This window comes from Oxyura jamaicensis, chromosome 18 (assembly GCF_011077185.1).
Source record: "Oxyura jamaicensis isolate SHBP4307 breed ruddy duck chromosome 18, BPBGC_Ojam_1.0, whole genome shotgun sequence".
NCBI classification, from domain to species: Eukaryota; Metazoa; Chordata; class Aves; order Anseriformes; family Anatidae; genus Oxyura; species Oxyura jamaicensis.
This window is the reverse complement of record NC_048910.1, coordinates 8961536-8979616: the sequence shown is the minus strand read 5'-3', so window position 1 is coordinate 8979616 and position 18081 is coordinate 8961536. Positions and strand designations below refer to the sequence as shown.

The 18081-nt window shown below is 40.5% G+C and overlaps 1 protein-coding gene across 6 annotated transcripts in view; it reads left to right on the top strand.

Moving 5' to 3' along the window:
- Positions 1 to 18081, top strand: part of TEX2 (testis expressed 2) — a 48601-nt gene continuing 30520 nt past the window's right edge. Inside the window, exons 1-2 of one of the 6 annotated variants that reach the window (XM_035342049.1) lie at positions 7695 to 7731; positions 8497 to 8607. In XM_035342049.1, coding sequence (XP_035197940.1) covers positions 7710 to 7731; positions 8497 to 8607 — 133 coding nt within the window. In that variant the 5' untranslated portion in view covers positions 7695 to 7709. Of the gene's footprint in view, positions 99 to 7694; positions 7732 to 8441; positions 8608 to 18081 lie in introns of those variants that run through there. The other 5 variants (XM_035342054.1, XM_035342052.1, XM_035342051.1 and 2 more) reach the window with 5 other exon arrangements.

Genomic DNA, 18081 nt, shown 5'->3' with positions numbered 1-18081 from the left:
GCCGGGCAGCCCCGCCGCCTCTCCTCCCCTCGCCGCCGCCCGGCGCGGGCCGGGGGCCGCCGGGGCCGCGCCGGGCAGTGCCATGAGCCGCGGGTAAGGTAAGCTGGAGGCGCAGGGCGGGCCCCGCCGCGCCGCCTCGGCCCGCCGCCGGGCTCCGCTCCGCACCGCGCCGCGGCCGGCGGGGCTGGAAAAGCTGCCACCGCCTCTCCCGCGGTGTCCGCGGGGCTGTGGGCACGGCGGGAGGACGGGGCAGCCGGCAGCGAAGGGAGGTGGGTAGGGCAGGGCCTAGGGCACGGCGGAGGCGGAGGCGGTGGCGGTGAGGGGACCGGCCGTGAGGGGACCGGCCGTGAGGGGACCGACCCTGAAGGGACCGACCCTGAGGGGACCGACCCACTGGGCTCCTCTCGAGGAGCCGGCCTGGGGAGCCCCGGGGCTCTGGCAGCCGCTGGGGCCGCTCTGGGTGAGTGGTGCCTGGGTCGGGTCTGGCCGCGCCGCCCGGGGCTTGAGGCGTTTATTTTTTACCGTTGGGCAAGGTTCGGCGGGATGGAGTTACTTCCCGCTTACATCAGTGTAACCGAGATAAAAAATTTGGCCGCGGTGGGATGTGCAGCTTGGCATGGGCGCTGCTGGAGTGGAAGGGATAGCTGAAAAACAAGCAGCAGAGGAAACTGCGATGTTTATTCTTGATGGAAGGCGAGGGGAGGATTTTTAATTTGCTCTTGGTATCAAGAGAAGAGAGGTTTTCTGTCATGCAAATTTGTTTCCTTTTTCTTGTCTCAGCTTTTCAGTTTCTGATTCTCTTTTAATTGTGTGTTTCGCTGTATTTTACCTCTCCATTGCAGCTCGGTGCCTAACTGTTTACAGTGTCATTTCGGCATGTGCTGAAGTTCCTTCTAGATGTCTGTGCTCAACTTCTTGGTGATGTGTATCTGTCAGCAGATGTCTTAAGGAACTCCTGCAATAGCCCATCATTTAGGGGGTTTTAGTACACAACTTGATCTAATTTAAACTTTCGTAACTTTCACGTTGAAACTGCAAGGTAAATTACTGTAAGATTTCACTGCTCTAAGACTGTCTTCTGTTAAGATGCTTTGTCATACTCCTCTGTCTTCGCACAACTCCTTTTTCAAGAGGTTCTTGCCTGCTTAACTCAGGAAAAACAAGGCAGGCTCACAGTCTCAGGGGCATATTTTTTACAGGAAAATGTAGCTGTATTTGGAATTTTAAAATAACTCTATTTTCCTAATCTCTGAATAAAATTCAGGCAGTGTGATTGAGTACCTGCTTTTAATTTCCTCTGAATTGAAAATGTGCTAAATTAGAGGTAAAAGCAGTTTAAGTTGAGCAAAAAAAGTAAACTGACGTTTTTGATGTTAGAATTGACTTTTAAAGACTCGTGTTCTTTTATAATGTATGAGAGGTTACCGTTCTGATTGACTTCAAAGCTGATCCAACAAGCTGCTCTGTTGTGGGTGGCACATTTTTAATATTCCAAGTAGGTGCTGATGTGTGTGGTAGTGTTTCCAAGTAGGGTTGAGTAAAGTGCTTTCTCTTCTGAGCAAAAGACCAAGAAGATAATCCTGTGCTCAAAGACGTCTTTTACTGAACTCTGCTAGGCTGCTGTACGGTATCGCCTGTGCATTGTATCACTAAGCTGAGTACATCCCTTCTAAACTTCGCAAAGAACTTATTTAAATGACCTGTGTTACCTTTATTTCAGAAAAGAAAATCTATTCATGAAATCCAAAGTGAGAACTTGAAAGAGGACACAGCCCAATGAAGTACTTTTCTGAATTGCTTACTTCTTTTACTTTGTTTAATAACATAATTTAGTAGTTTCAAGTACTAATAACAAAAGCTTAGTTCTTTGTAAGTAAGTAGATTCTAAGACAACTATGTTACAAACTAAAGAATGTGAAGCTGGAAACCTAGGCAGAATATATAATGCCAATAGTCTCTTTTTCGTGGTAGAAGTGTAAATAAAACAATGGGAGATAGTGAAACTTAACTAGTAAAAAGAGAAAGTAACAGGGATAAACTTAAAGTCACGTAGCTAGAAGAGTGAAGGTGTGTATTTGAACACCATGTTAGCTGATAGATCTGGGGATTGTGCTGCCCTAACCTCACCTTTCTGTGCTAACTGAACCTGATCCTTTAGATGAAATCAGAGTAAAGAAATCTCTTGTGGCATGCCTGAGAGGCCACCAACCTTACGTTGTGCAAGATGGACAGATGAGCGGGCATGAGCATGGCAGTGAACGTGTATGTATATAAAGACACATTTCCTGTGCTGTTGTTCCCCAGTCCTGTTTTTTGTGCAGTGTTGAGGACCAAGCTCGAGCCTGTTACAGCCCATGAGCTAGGTAACTTGTGGTGCAGTGTAGCTGGTGGAGCTGGCAATACCTGCCCAGCAGTTGAAGGATAACACTTGTTTATTTGAGTAAATTTTAAGTTTCAAAAGAATGAAAGAGAGGTTGAGTAAATTCTGGTCTTACACACATGGAAAAGTCACTTAAATCTCCGGATTTATCTTTTCTATTGGCGAGCTAGAAATGTTGATATCAGATGTTCACAGTGAATAGTAGTGTTAATTCAGTGTGCTTTGAAACATTTATCCTTGAATAAAGGCATCGTGTTCTAGAAGTCCTTACTGCCCTAAATGAATCAATTAGATGACAATGTGTGTTGGGAAAGAGGAGCGTAATGTAGGCTGAGAGGTTAGAGAAATAGCAATAAGAGTTAATACTGTGAGCCTTCATGAGTGCATACTTGGTATTAGAAAAGGCATAATATATTCAGAATAGAAATCAGCTCTGGAAATGCGTGAGGATGTCATGTGTGCCCAATGAAGGGGATGAACTATGACTTTTCTTACTCTAGATAATGCAAAGTAGACGCTAGAAAGGGTATGTTGTGATTTCAGGGAGGAAGATGGTGGCATTGTGAAAAATAGAGAGAATAATACTGTGTGTCAGGACTGAGGAAGAATGCAGCACTTAAGGGGCAAATGAGGGAGTTAAGTAAGGCAGTGTTGGCTTTGTGCCGGCAATACAGTGAAAGACCTGTTCAAAGAAAAGCCTCCCTATGAATTTGTCGGAGTTTTTATGTACTTTCTCTCATACTGGTGGTCCAAGAACTCTGAAGGTCAGAACCAGCCTTGCAATGCTGTGTGCAATTAACCCTGTTCCTGGTGTCCTCTCCTTGATACAAGGGTTGAAGTTGGCCCTGTTTTGAGCACGGCTTCTCTGTGGGCTTGTATGTGCAAAATCTTTTTCTTTGTGGGCTGGAATGGAAACAGCAAACAGAAGATGGGTGCAATCTGGGAACAATTTTTCTGAATCCAGCTAATTTTTCTGATCCACAATCATGGCTTGAGGGAAAAGGAGTCATTAACATTTAGGGAGCAAAGGCAGAACTGCAATGTACAGTCCTGTCTGTTTCTCAGAAACCTCTCTCTAGTGAAAGAGCAACATTTATGGCTTTCAGAGGTACCATAGTGAATAGTGGGAGCTTTAGGATTATCAGTTAGCGTTCTCCGTTCTGTGTTTATTCCTTCAGTGCTCTGATGCATATCATTATGGTAAGTGAAAAGATGTTTTTGATTTATTTAAAAAAAAATGTACTACTCCATTATTGTAGAGGATTGTGGTGCAGATCCACAAAGTAAAGGGTTTTTCTTTCTAAAACAAGCAGTTGAATTCAACTTCTTTTCTTGATGTGTGAGACAGAATCCCAATTACAGAGTCATAAAAATATATAACCCAGTGTTCATATCAGAGTGGTGAATTGTCTGTTCTTGGACAGTTTAATGTGTTTTTTTTTAAAGCTTCTGTTAGCAAGTCAAATCCCAAAACTTGAAGGCAGAAAGTTAATAATTATTGGTCAGGATCCCATTGCAGCCTGAGGCAGCAAAACATGAAGACTGTGCACCAAATGGCTGTAGCCTCTGTGTGCCTGTTCCCTGGGAGTGTTGTGAGGACTGAGATTTAAGCATCTGAGGAGTTAACACTTCTGTGTCTTTTTCTTTGGAAGATCTGGAGGTGAATGGAATTGCCTGGATTTGGGCCAAGTTGTGCACGGTGTACATCCCAAAGTATCTACTTAATTGGCAAATGAAATGTAAAGTCTTTTAAGGTGATATTTAGGCTCTTTCGCACAAGTCCTTTATTGGAGTAATTTTATATTAGAGGCTGCCGTGTACTTAGTTTGAGTTTTGAGTATGCTTACAGAGCAAAACGCCCCTCTTTGGCAAGCATAGTAGCAGTATGCCCAGTGTAGAACGAGACTTCCAATCAGACCAGGTCTGTAACATACTGTTTGCCTGTGTTGCTGTTCTGTGCCCTCTGCCTTCTCTGTAGCTCCCTGCTGTGGAGCAAGGCTGTTACAGTAGTGAACTATTTTGGATCTCCAGGACAATGGAGGTATCCCTTTTCAGACATGATTAACAGATGCATTGCAGTTTCTTTAGTGGGAGTCCTTGATGACCAGTATCTCTGGGAAATAAAAAGAGTGTCTTAAGTTGAAATTGCTCAATTAAGGCATCTGACAGGAGTTGCCTCAAAACTTCCTGTTAGCCAAAGCCACTCCCGAGCCCATTGGAAGTCCTGGTAAAGGAGCAGAGGAGCAAGTTTTAGCAACAGTGGGTTAGAGTGGCTGAAACATCTGCAGGGTAAGTTTTCAGGGTAAGTTTTGCAGGTGTTTTTTCTTCCTGCTTTGCCCTTCACAAGAAGAGAGGTTCTGAAGTGTCAGACTATTTACAGTTGTCTTTATTCTGCAGGTACACAGAACGATTGTCTCTGATTAAGACTATTGTTAATGTTTGGAAAGAGTTGAGAATATCGTAGTGGAAAAGGGCATATTCTCTGGTCTGTCATCTTGCCTTCCTGCTCGCTGAAGTTCCTAGCTCCCTGTTTATTGACTTTCTCTCCTATCTATTTTAACTCTGTCCTCTCCAAACAGCAAAGTATGTTACTCTGCTGTGCAAAGACCAAATCAATACATAGCAGAGTGGTTAAGTTAGTATTGTAGAAGACAAGAGGACTGATGGACAAGGGATAACAGAAGATCAATAAAACATAGTAAGCAGTGGTGTTTTCCCATAAAGGCCAAGAGGGTAGCACAAATGAATCGTTGTATGAACCAGGCTTTAATATTCATTACCTAGTGTCTCTGTGGTTTATAAACTGTTATGCTCTCTGACCCCACTGGTGTTGGGTGACAGGAAATAACCAAGGGATGTCCCTCGGTACTGGTGGAAGCATTGGGTGTCGTGGACTGCTTATCATGTCAATGCAGGGTTCCTTACCCTTAAGCTGTGAGAAGATGGGACAGTCAGATTTAAAAGAAGATCTCTTAAAAAGAGTATGGAAATGCATATTCAGGAATTAGGATACTCTTCAAAAGGATCTGTCTGAGTCCTAAAAATCACTTTATTGGGTTTTAGTAGCCTATGCAGAAGAGAGCTCTAAGACTCCAGAACTTACTCTGGATTTCATGTGTTCTGTTTAAATTAACTTCAGTTATATATATATAAAAACAAAACAAAATACACGTACAAACCAAGCTGCTGTAACCTTTGACACTTTTGACACTGGAGATTTCAAAGCAGATCAGAGTGGACTGAAACATGTAACTAACCTGTTGTGAGCTGTAACGAAGTTATGATCTGAAAATAAATAGCTGCAGAAATAATTCTGTGTCACTGGAAGTCAGGATTAAGACTGGGTTTATAAAACAAGCATTTTTATTTCCTCCAACGTAGCCCAAAGACTAAGGCTTCTCCAAGAGGAAGGGAGATAGTCGTGCTGACACTTGTACGGTGGCAGTTTGGTTAGGAAGCAGTGCCCACCATGTGATACTAAAGCAGACAGTGAAAGCTCTTGTCTAGGTTTAGCACGCTCTCTCTCGGCGTGTAGCTGTTGGGTTGTGTTGAACCTGTCTGCCCGTGGTTGTGCCGCGTTTCAGAGCGTATCCTCTGGTCGAGGCTGGGAAGGCTGCTCTTGCAGCCGGGCCTCACAATTCCTGTAGTATCTTTCCTGCCCACAAGTCACCTCCCACTTCATGTTCCTGTCTCCTACCTCCAAAGCATCGGATGCAAGGTGAAGACTTCTGCTCTGGCTGCTTTCCAAACTGGCCATTTCCATTCTGCTTGCTTAATACATATCTGCGGTTCCTGTTGCTTGCAGGGGCTTTACTTTCTGTCCCAATACTCTCGTGTACTGCTTGGGGTTGAATGCATAAATAAATGTGTTTTGGTGGTAAATGAAGTGATCCATATGTTGCTTCTCGTTTCCTTACTGCTGAAGTTTGATAAGGCTTATCTTTGTAAGACTTTCTCAGTAGCAGTTCTTTTTTTTTTTTTTTTTTTGTCTAATTGCTTTCACAATTATTCGTTTTCAGCTTGCCTTGAAGTATTAAACAAATGAATTGGGAGAAGGGGGAAGAAATAAGGATAGATAATCCTAAATGTCTGTCAGCTCAGAAGTGTGCTAGTTAATAAAGGTTTTGTCAGGTCCTTAATAAACCTTCTGAACAAATGCATGACAACTCTTGTAGCTTTATGAAAATGATCAAATTGCTGCTGTTCTGTTTATCTGTTACTTCTATGAATAACAAGAAGTGTAGACGGGGAAAGGAGACCTGCTGTGCATGCAAACCATCTTCTGTTTTGTAATTCCAGTTATTCCCTTTACAACAGGCCTAGGTTTTCAGGATGCTGTAACGCTGTCTAGAGGTTACAGACAAGCTGAAGATCTGACACTTCTAGAAAAGTTCATGGACTTTGAGTGTATCCAAAAATATTAATTTAGGAGAGTTTCGTATTTAAGAGCATGAAATGTTAGGTTGAACCTTCGTTTCTTTTGTCATGCAGTTTTGAGAAGTGGTTGGTAGCTCTTTGTGAATAGTGAACAGAAGTTATAAACCCTTCATTTCTGAGCTGGGATGACTTTTCAGTTTCATTTTTAGTAGCCAGATTTTTTAAAATTCTAGCTGGATATTTTTTATTTTTTCTGCCAAACGGAAACTTCATGATTAAAATGATAAAAATGAGGAAATCACTAAGCTGCAGCAGAGTGTTGTCTTAGTACTTTACGTTCCCAGTGTATATTGTTTTTAGAATCTGCTGCTTGCATCCAGGTGCCACGAGCAGTCTATTTAGCAATGGAACTGCTATGGTTAACTTCAGATTTCCTTCCAGTGTGAGCAGTGGCTTTTCAGGCCTCTCCCTCTAGCACCCCTAGCCAAAAAAGTGCAGATTTGTGAGATCCATTCAGATATCACACTAGGAAAGCTGTTGAGGAGGAATTCCCAGTTACGGTCTAACTTCGAGTCCTTCATGGGGCTCAGGGGAACTTCTGAGGGAATGTAGAGGCTGTTCCATGGTTTAATGGAGAGCAGTTTGTCTCTCTGGGTGGTGAGGAATGCAAGGTGAAAAGATTTCCATTCCACGTCTAGATTTTGACTTTACTGGTTTTATTTTTTTTTCAGTTTCCCCCAAAGAGCAACCAGTCCAGTCTGTGAAATCTTAATTATAGATAGCATGGCAGAGGCAGCACGTTAGAGATGAGTGCAGCTTCCTCATACTCCAGTCATCAACTGTTTTGTCACCCTATTCTGGAAGACAACTGCAACTGCCAGTCATGCTTGGCTTCTCTGACTTGACCTCTCCTTAATTAAAGGCCTCACTTAAACAACTACACCCCTGATACATGGTGATGTATGAGGAAGAGAGTAAGTATGCACTCACTGAATTATTAAAATTGTATGTGATTTAGAGCTTGTAAAGCGAATAGACTCTATTTAACAAAGAGCATATGGTAGGTTTATTAAGCATGTATATATATATGTATAAAAACAACAACATCGCCATGTGTCTGAGATTAGAATCGCCTGCATAATACTATAATTGAAGAAGGCAGGATATGGCTCAAAGACAGTTATTTCCCATTGCCCTTTTGAATCCATCTGGTGGTTTTTGCTGTTCTTTTATCTCCCAGCAAATCGAGACCTTAATGTTGATGACCTAAAATGAATTTCCTTGAAGCTACGTTAATGACACTTCCCTTTCTATGAGCGTGCATGCACAAAATGTAACCCACATAAGGGGGTATGAATTAGTTCTCACATATCTTATCAAGCAGTTGAGACTATAGATGTTATTTCTGGCTGGAATAGTAGAAACTTTTACATTGCTGAAGGCATTTGCAGCTTTTGCCAGACCAACATAGACATGTTAGTAACTGTTTATGAAATAGCAAATATCATGGGATGATAGAGGGATGATTTTAGTCCTTCTTCACGTGGAAGTAACTGCAAAGAAGAGTGAAAGTAGAGAGCGAGCCTCTGTGAGTACTAGTTGAATTTAGAGTAGAGCTGGAGTTCTTCTTAGCAATTTATTTATTTATTAAAAAATAAGCTAATTTCTTCATATTGCAGTATGATTTCAGCAGGCAGCCATGGAATCAGGCACTGACCTGCTACCCTTTCCATTTTCAGCCTATGGGTTTGTCAGATGGGATTCCTGGAGACAACTACCTCAATTAACATTTCCAAAAGTAAGATGTGCCTGCACGTTTTACAGCTCCATACGTAGCTGGTCAGAAACTGGTACGTGCATCTCACGTGTAAAGAGGCCTGCGGGAATGATTTCACTTCCAGATGTTGTCCTGTTAACTTAGTCTACCTGAGCTCTACTTTCCACTAAGATAAGGACCTGTGTCTGTGTCTGCATGCTGCCTGAGTGAATTATACCAGATAGGAACAAATAATTGCTTTCTGAGCTGAAAGAAAATGAGTAATGTTTGTCTGTGTTGCTTCCTGCATTATTGATCATTGGAAGCTACTTTTCACCAAAGACAGTGAGAGCATTTTCCAAGGAGTGCTGAAAACATGAAAAAAAAGAGTAACTAACATGAAACTTTTAGAAAACTTTGATTTTTACTCTAAGTTCATGGCCAGATTCATGCTGTGGTAGACCTATGCTGCTGGAAGAAAAAGAGGAAAATGCTGTTCCTATCCTTCCCAGTCATATTTTGTTTACTTCTTTTGAGACTCTTCACATGACAAATCATCTTTCTAAGGGTGTTACCAGTACCCACATTTTGACAGAGAAAAACAGAGTAGGAAGGATCCTCTTATGCGTTTGTTGTGCAGGGGCGTGAACAAAAAGGGCTTTGAGGTATGCGAACATGTCAGTTTGTCATCAGAGCGTACTCATTTTTTTCCTTATGACAAATATGGTGTATTTATATCTGCTTTTCTATAATACGATCCTGTTAATTCAGATTACTTGCAAAATTGCTTTTCATGTTTCATCTGCCGTAGTTTCTTTGCAATTAAGATGAAAAAAATTGTGGGAGGTTCTCATCATTTTCTGACTCAGTTGATTTCAATAAGAATCAAGCCTGTAAAACAGCTGTTAAGGTCAGACAATCTGCAATTGACCTATACTATGTTGAAATTAAAATGTATCGCAGTTTTTTGGAAATACAAATTACCCAAATCACGATTTTGGAAGGAAAAAAAAAGCTTAATATATTAAGCTGAGCCATTACCTATTGCACTGTTACGTGTCTAATATAAGAAATGGAAGAGAATGCAAATCAAGCTGGTGGCTTTGTTTTTAGTGTCCTGTTTTTGGCAGTGATCTCTTTCATGTTCTAGAGAACAAAGTCCAGGGAAGACTCGTGCCAACTTCTGTCGATTCATTAGGTGACATCTTGAAACATCTCGAGTTATAAATACTATGTGAAAAATAGGAAAATGAATATTTAAATGGGAACACAAATATGAATGCTTCTGAATATTTTTATTTCTTTTGCCTTAAATACTTCTGCCAAAGTTGTCAAGTATTTGAGTGTACTGTAATAGGATGGCTAGGAATTGTATGTTTCAGTATGTTTCAGTCCTGTGCACCTGAGGGTTTTTTGTCTGTTGTAGTCCAGTATTTTTAATCATAAAATGCTTAAACCACTCTTTAATGCAAAATTAATCTTTGAGAGACTCTACTGAAATATATCTAACAGTTGCATGGCCCTAGAAGGTTTTTGTCAAGCTGAAAAAAGAACAAGGCCCCTTATGTCTTGATAGTTCAGCTGGGAAAGTCTGGGTTGTCTGTCCTAATGCTTCTAACAGAGCTTTGCTTTATATCTTTGCTGGTCAAGGTTTGACTGTATTTCTGTGTTTGGTGGTTTGTTTTTATTCTTTGTCTTCCACACAGGGAGAAAATCAGCTTGTTAGGGCTATCTAGGTTCTATTTCAATTTTTTCATAGTCTTGGGAAAATTTTAGTATCTTGTACATCTTCCTATCCTTACCACTCTGCACTGTGTCCTCCAGCTGGAAAGCTGCAGTGCTGCTGAACTTTTGCACTTTAGTTTCTAGGTACTTGGATTGAACATAAGTCTGAATGAAATGAAACGAATGTTGCCTGAAGCAGAGAGAAATGCCTGATACTTGCCAGTTATGTGCAGAGTTTGACATTTTGTTTTCCTGATATTTTTGGGATGAGGCTTCTTCAGAGTTGACTTTGCATTTTATTAACCTTCTACAGATCTTTCTATGAATTAGAAGTTAAAAGAATTTAAAGCATAGAAGCTGTTATTGGTAGCTTATGATTTCTGCACACTTCTTGCTAGAAAGAGATGAAGTGATTCTTCAGCTGTTTCAACTCAGTCTGGTTCTTAGTCGTTGCTATTGCCCTTCTAATAAGTTAGTGATTCTATGTGGTTTTACTTGTTCAAAGCACTATGTGAGTGATAATCTTCAGCGATAATCTTCGCACTCTTTATAATACTGAAACTCAACGTGTTTACCTGCTCAGGTCCTTCAAAGAAGTCTGGAAATCTAGTGTATGAACCATTTCCTTGCAAAATCAGATCACAAAGAACTTTTTTTTTTTTTGGTCACGTGGTGCTAATTAACATTTCTTGCCTTTGCAGATTCCAGGTAGCACAAATAGCTGCAAATACCTACCTTAATTAATTTTTCATCAAATCCAGTGGGAGGTGAGGCTACTCAATGGGTGGCATAGTTGAGCTATTTGCAAGACTGTCTCAACAGCAATACCTGAAGTGGCAGGAACAATTGAAAAAACAGTAATCTTGCAGAAATTTGGGTTTAGTCTACCTAAACTTTGGGTTTAGTTACTTCTGAATAACCTTTGGCCCACCACTTCTCAAACTCTTGATTGCAACTCTCAAAAGCCTTAATGTTAAGATGCAAATAGCTGCTTAGTGACCCTTTCCTGAGCTTTTCTGTCTTTTGCACCCTCCAGCGATTACACTTTCAAACTTCTGAGAAATTCTGTACTGTTCTATCTGGAATGCATTTTTTTGTTTTGCATTTATCAAATATGTTTTTTGTTTTCCTTAGGAAGATGAGACGGAAGTGAGCTTGTGTAACCAACTCTACCAATTATCCTCCACTTTAATGCCTGCAGCTTGCTATGTATTTTCGGGTTAGTTAACTTTCTTATGTTGAGTACAACTACCTTTGTAGTTGTGTGTGAATACTTGTTTATTTGTATAAGATTTCTAAGATAGATGAAGCTCTCCTTCTTCCCATGGAAAATGTAAGCTTTCTGAAAGAAGCCTTAGTTTTTTGCCAAGTGCCTGGGGATTTGCCCTCTAGAAGTTGAAAAAATACCACCAAAGCTGGAGGATGAGAGAGATCAGAACCAGATAATCCTCAGATAATGACTACATTGTGCTTCGGGCATGCCAAGGTCCTAGGCATGTAAAGGCATCTACATTTCTGTGGGGAGTTTTGTATTTCTTGAGCTTCTCACAGGCTGTAGAGCTGTTATAAAGGCAGCAGGACTGATATGGCTGCGCTGGAAGACCTGGACATAATGTGCTGCTCCTGTCCGAAGGTACATCATTTAAAAAATAACAAAACAACACATTATGGGTATAAAAACACATTCACAGATACACGGCAGTGAAGGACTGATGACCTTTGTATGCATGAAGTTGAGAACTTGGCAGGTAGAGGACTTGCTGAGTGCACCCTAACTGCAAAGATGCTGCAGCTGTTGGGCTTGGTTTGGTCCGTGAGAAGTTAAGTAGAAGGATTCTTCTCCCCCACTTTTTTTTTTTCCTGTCTTTCTTTGCCATTGTGACCTTGTGGAATATACTTGGACAATAAACCACATACATAGGGTGTCGCTGGTCTGTCGTGGTTCTGTAGCTCTTCATTTTTTTTTAACCTTTTTTTTGAGATGTTACTTTGCTGCTGAGAGCTGTGTGCTTGGTCCAAACCTAAATACTTTCTAGCACTAAATGCTTTAGTGCTATTTAGTTCAACCTGAGAACGCCTTGTCTCTAATTGTGAAAGCATCTCTGAGAAATAAAGAAAAATGACTGTGTGCTACATTCTAATGATAAAAAAGCCATAAAGCTCTAGTTCTGCTGTTAGTCCTCTGCAAAAGATGAAGTCAGAATAAAGATCGTAGGTCTGAAATGTATGATTTTATGGATCATTAAAAATCCAGTGCAAAAATGTCTTTAGATAGCTGTGGGGTATGGTTTGCCAATTGTAGATTCCATTTCTTTTTTCAGTGATCTTTCATAACTACGTTTTATATGAAGACCCAGAGTTCACGTTATTGATTGGCACTGCTCATCTGTGTCTAGCTTCATGTGGACAGATATTTATTTTTAATGTTGTCCTTTCTGCTGTTCTCTTACGGAGGCATGTGGTGACTGTTTTAATTTTGCAGTTGCTGTGAACATTGACTGAAAGTCTGTGGGGTGTTTTTGTGTTCTCCTCCCCCCCGCACCTCCCTAATCTCCAATTTAATGATTAAAGCTATCTTGAATTAGCTTTTCTGTTACCTGGCTCTTGGCTGTTCTGATTGAGTGGAGTGGTGATGATTAGGGTAGAATTGTGTGTTAATGCATCTCTCTTGCCTAGTTGTATCTTATGTTTGTGCTTGCTTGTATTTTGACGTTTTCATGGCTTGTGGGGAGGAGGGAAGCAAGAAGGAAGCTCAAGAACATAACACGTCACAAAAGACCTTTTGGGAGATGCACCCTAACAAGACGTGAGTTTTAGTTCAGTATAATGTGGGTATACAACATGATTTTATGTTAGTGAATGTAAATGTAATGAAGTTCCGGAACACTCACTTGGTACCTGCGTGCAATTTTACCTGGCGATGTGCATTTGAATTGTTGAGAAAAATGAGTCGAACACAATTCTAATAAGTCATGTTTAATTTAGGATTTAGGGCAGCTTGTTTTTCTTTGTTTTGGAAACATGCTTTTCTGTAAGTCACTTAAGTCAAAATTTTCCCTAAAGTTTTTTATAGTGACCTTTAATTTAATCAGTGATGTGGACAGCATTTTCAACTGTGGACTAATCCAAAGAGGTTTTAGATAATCTTTCATCAGATTAATGAGGAGTTGATTCTTTTTTTCTCTCTACAGAGACAAGGAGAGAGTTACAGTGCTGCATAGGTTAGTATTGTACCTCACTGTTTGCCCTCTCAATCAGATGAACGTTTTTTGGGGGTGTAGATCTCTTTTTGATTTTTTTCGTTAATAATGAACAAATTTTCTCTAAAGTTGCAGATGTTCTACAGCACCAGGTAATTCTGATTTGTTCTCTCCTCCCTTTTAGAAGAGAACAGATGCAGCAGTTGTTTGTTTATTGCTCAGAATTGTTAAGGGGACCGGTGGATTATTTTGGCTTGCCAGCATGACCCCGAAGAGGCTGCTTTAGCCAGGTATTAGAAGAGAAGAGAAAAGGGTTGAAACAATTGCTCTCCTAAGTGGAAAAAGCTGGCTTTGGGCTGCGCCAGAGGCTGACCCCTCTCTCTTGGTGCATGCTCTATTTCTAATGCGTTTATTTCCAAATCCCTTGCTGCAGGAGTTTTCAGATCAAAGTCTCTAAACCTTTACTTTTGTGGGGTGCTTCTCTTCTCACTCATTACCAAATTAGTTAGGTTAATTTTGATCCCAGCAACTAGTTACCTGGAAAAATAGGTATTTGAATGCCCTTTTTTAAAGATAGCTATATGTGATATTACAATTGAGTAAATCTCCAAAACCTGTGATGGAAGGGGGATTTGGTTGTGTGATTTATTCTTTTATTACTTTGTTTTGTTGAGGGAATGAGAGAGCTTGTATAAGGTGCCTGTGAACTGTTAAATGCTGAGTTGACTCTGGACTACTGAATAAAGATCTTTTGGATAGAAAAGTTGCTTCGTGTTGCTTACAATTATGAGTGACACAGAAACAAGACTGAAGTAGTTCATAGGAGGAAAGGACATGAATGGAGAAGGTATAATGTGCTAGAATTTGTTCTCTTTGTGTGAACTAGGAGTAAACCTTCAGTGAAAATAAGCTTCATTGCCATTTGCATCTATTGCAAAGAGCAGAGAAAGTGTTTTTGAAAGTATGAGGAATCTGTTAAAAATAAAATCATAGTTTACTTGCTGACTGTATGGTAACAGCAACTTCCAGATCCTACAGCAGTTCTTTTCCCAGTGCTTGACTAACAGGTATAATACCCAGAGTATTGGAGCTTCACCAGAAGCATTGTTACATTGAAACATCAGTAGAGGTTGTGTTGAAATTGTGCTTGGTGGGAATGTTTTCTGAAGGCTTTGGCACACAGCTCCATTGAACATTTCTGAACTTGTGTAGGAGGGCTTTTCGTTTTCTGCACAGTTAAAATTTTGAAGGGAGGATAATGCATATTTATCTCATTGAAGTGTTGGAGATTTGTCTGTAAGAAAAGAGTTCTTGAAGAACTGCAGGTGAAGAACCAGATTGCGGGCTCAACGTGTGGCTGACACTACAGACGCTCCCTTCGTGCCTCTTCTGATTTCTTGGAATTCCAGAGAAGCAGTTCTGTTGCAAAATAATATTTCACCTATAGCAATTGGAAAATGCTACGTTAAGAGGTTGGTAAGGCAGCAGCCTCTGTCTAGACATGTCATCGGATCAGTGGAGCTGCAGAAGTCCTTGCCTCTGTGCTGACAGACCTCAGCTCCCAGCTCTGGGGACTTAAAAGCACTGTGCTGACTGCTAGAGGCATGGTTTCGCAGCTAGTTCTGTGTCATGCTGTGGCAGATTTGCTGCTGCCCCTGTTCTTAATCTGGTGCTGATGGGAGTTGCTTTCTTGGCTGCGGACTGTGGCTTGCCTCTGAAGCCCAGCAGAACAGACACGGTTCTGCCCACGGGCTGGAAGGGACGAGGAGCCTGGGAGTCTCTGCTGTCCTGCAACTGCAATTCATTCTGTTTGCAGTAAGCTCCTGGTGTTTCTGTGTTCTATATGTTCTTGTTTTTAAAAAGAATAAGTATTGCAATAAGTTGTAAATTACAGTGACTCTTCACTGCCCACTGATTACTGCTCTTGTATGAGTTATTGCATATTTTCTCTCTTTGGATTAACTTCTCTTTTTCTCCTACTAGGGGAAATGTTCAATTTCTTTTAAATTATTTCATTTCAGTCTTCAGAAAAGACAAGTTTTTTTTATTATTTTTTTTTGACAACCTTTAACTGCTTGCTTTTTTGTCAAAATTAAACTCTAGTGCAGCTTTATGAAGTTCTTGGTGCAAGTGGTATGTCATGGAAGGAGAATGGGAAGGAATAATAAGTAATTTTTTGGTGAAGGCAGAAAAACTAATGTGGTAGCTGACCTTTCTTAGGTCTTTGGGGAAAATGTTAAGATAGAAATAGACCCACTTGGTTAACATCTAACAATTTTCCTTTTTATCAATTTTGAAGCATTTTAGATATGAGCACGTAGTAAGGGCTTTTTAAATATTGCTCATCTTCAAAATTACTGGGATTTTTAAAAGACTATTTATTTGTCACTGCAATTTCTATTTGACCTTTCTGTCCTAGATTTTGGTAAACAACCTCTCTTGTACCTCTGGTAGGTTTATAGTTCTCATAAATGAAAAGTCCAAAGCAAGATTTCAGGTTTTTATGAAGCTCAGAAAGAACTCCTCATAGAGGTATTTAACCTGTTTTAATTAATTTGGTTGACCCCTTCTGGAGGTATGTGCTATGGAAGATCTGTATGTATATGTAACAGTGTATAGAGGATGGCACCACCTATTTTGGCTGTGTGAAGTGTTTGCTGTGATCCCTAGTGTTGGCTCCTGTTGAACGCATTGGCCTGTATTCTAATGTCACTTGACTGATATCAAATTCCTAATTTCTGTGCTTCTTGCAAGCCTGTCTTTCCCTATCTGTAACTCCAGATTTTCTATATAAAGGTTTTACAATTGTTTTGTTCCTGTTTTTCCCTCCTATATCTCAAATCCAGCTGCACGAACTTTCTTCTCGCTGCTGTTGGACAGTGAGCGTTATCATCAGGCTGGGTAACCAGATCCCTGACACACAGACTACACAGGGTGATCGAGTGATGGTAATTACCAATCAGTTTTGTTTAGTTCATTTAAAAGTAATGACTACTGGATGTTAATGTATTCCATGGTTAATACCTATTAAAGTTGGCTTGTGCAGGTAGGTATTGCTGAACTGGGAGACAATTGGTGTGCTTCTAGCCTGATTTAGGACCCGGGCTTTATGCATTGGACTCGTCCTGTCCTATGTTAATGTAACATCTTTTGTAGCAATTCTGTCACACCAAGTAGCTATTGCAAAGATAGTCTCAAACAAATTCACTACTCCTTGCTACCCAGAGAGTAGATTTAGTGTATGAATCATTTCCCTATCTACAAGTTGAAGCTTGGAAGTGGCTATTGAGTAACCCAAAAGGAAAAAAAAAAAAAAAAAAAAGAAAGGTCCCTGTCAGTCCTAAAGAAGAACCACAGTTTTCCCCAGCCTAGGAGATGGTAATTTCCCGAGAAATCCCTCTTGAAAGAGCGATGGCACAGGATTGTGGGTGAAAACAGTAGCGTGACCAGTTGGAAGCATTTTTCTCTTTGAACTGTGATGGCAATCTGCATGAAGTCAAATTGTGGCATTATAAATAATCAAATTAGTGGCTTCCTGGGTAGCATTTAGGGCTTGTTCTTCTGATGCAACTGATAGATAAAGGGAAAAGTATTAAGATGTTCTTTAATAACCTGCAAGACTTTTTACTCGGCAGGAAAGAAATTCCTGCTTTGTATAAAGCACTTTTTTTTTCTGCTCTGCGTTTAGCAGCACTAAGTCGCCAAAATACTCTGCCAGGGTTTGAACCTTGCTACAAATTTTTCTGAAGGTGTTCTGATAGGGGATGCCCTTTCCCCCTTGGGTGGATGTTGCATTAAAGTCACAGCAATATGACTGGACTTGTTGGCCTGTTGCAATATGTGTGAATTTAGTTACCCAATCTGTTCTGTTTCTCCAACTGAAGGATTACAAAAACCATTGAATTGCTCACTGAATTTCCCCTACTTCATTCCTAAATGTGACTAAATTAAACTGTGCAGGGGGTGGGTAGAACACTTGTGGTATGTGTAACTTTGACCTGTTCTTTTAAGATGGTTCTTGGTTGGTGCTTTGTGCCTTGGTAGAACCATTTTCTGAATCATTACTGTGAAAATAAGTGGTTTGTTGTATCTGTGAAGCTGACAGTATAGCTGTCTAAAACAGGCACTTCAGTGTCTTTTAAGAATGAATTCTTATGAAAGAAAGCTTGCTTTTGCTGAGGTAAATATGTGACAGTTATTCTAACTTGTGAGCTCTGAAAGCATATGCAAACAGAAGTAAATCTCAGTCTATTCTCACTACCTGGAAGGGAACCGGATGTTCTTTTTTTACCCATGGACTTCAGAGTGATAAAACCCAGTCCCTCTTCTGATGCAAAAGGTTTGAGTAGAAGACATTTGTACACATGAATTGCTTAAAGTGCTGTTATTGCTAGTTTGCACATGTGTCAAAGTTTGCCTGACAAGGTGAGAAAACATGTCCAGGTACACTTTGTGCACCATGGGGTTGCGAGCCATGAGAGGGAGTCAACTCTCAGTTAACCATCCCAGATGTTTAGGTTGCATCCTAGTCTGCAGACAGGAGAAAAGCAGACTTATTTTGAACATCATATTCTATTCTTCATACATACACACATATTCCATGAATCTTCTAATTGCTGATATCCCTCTAATCAGCAGGGAAG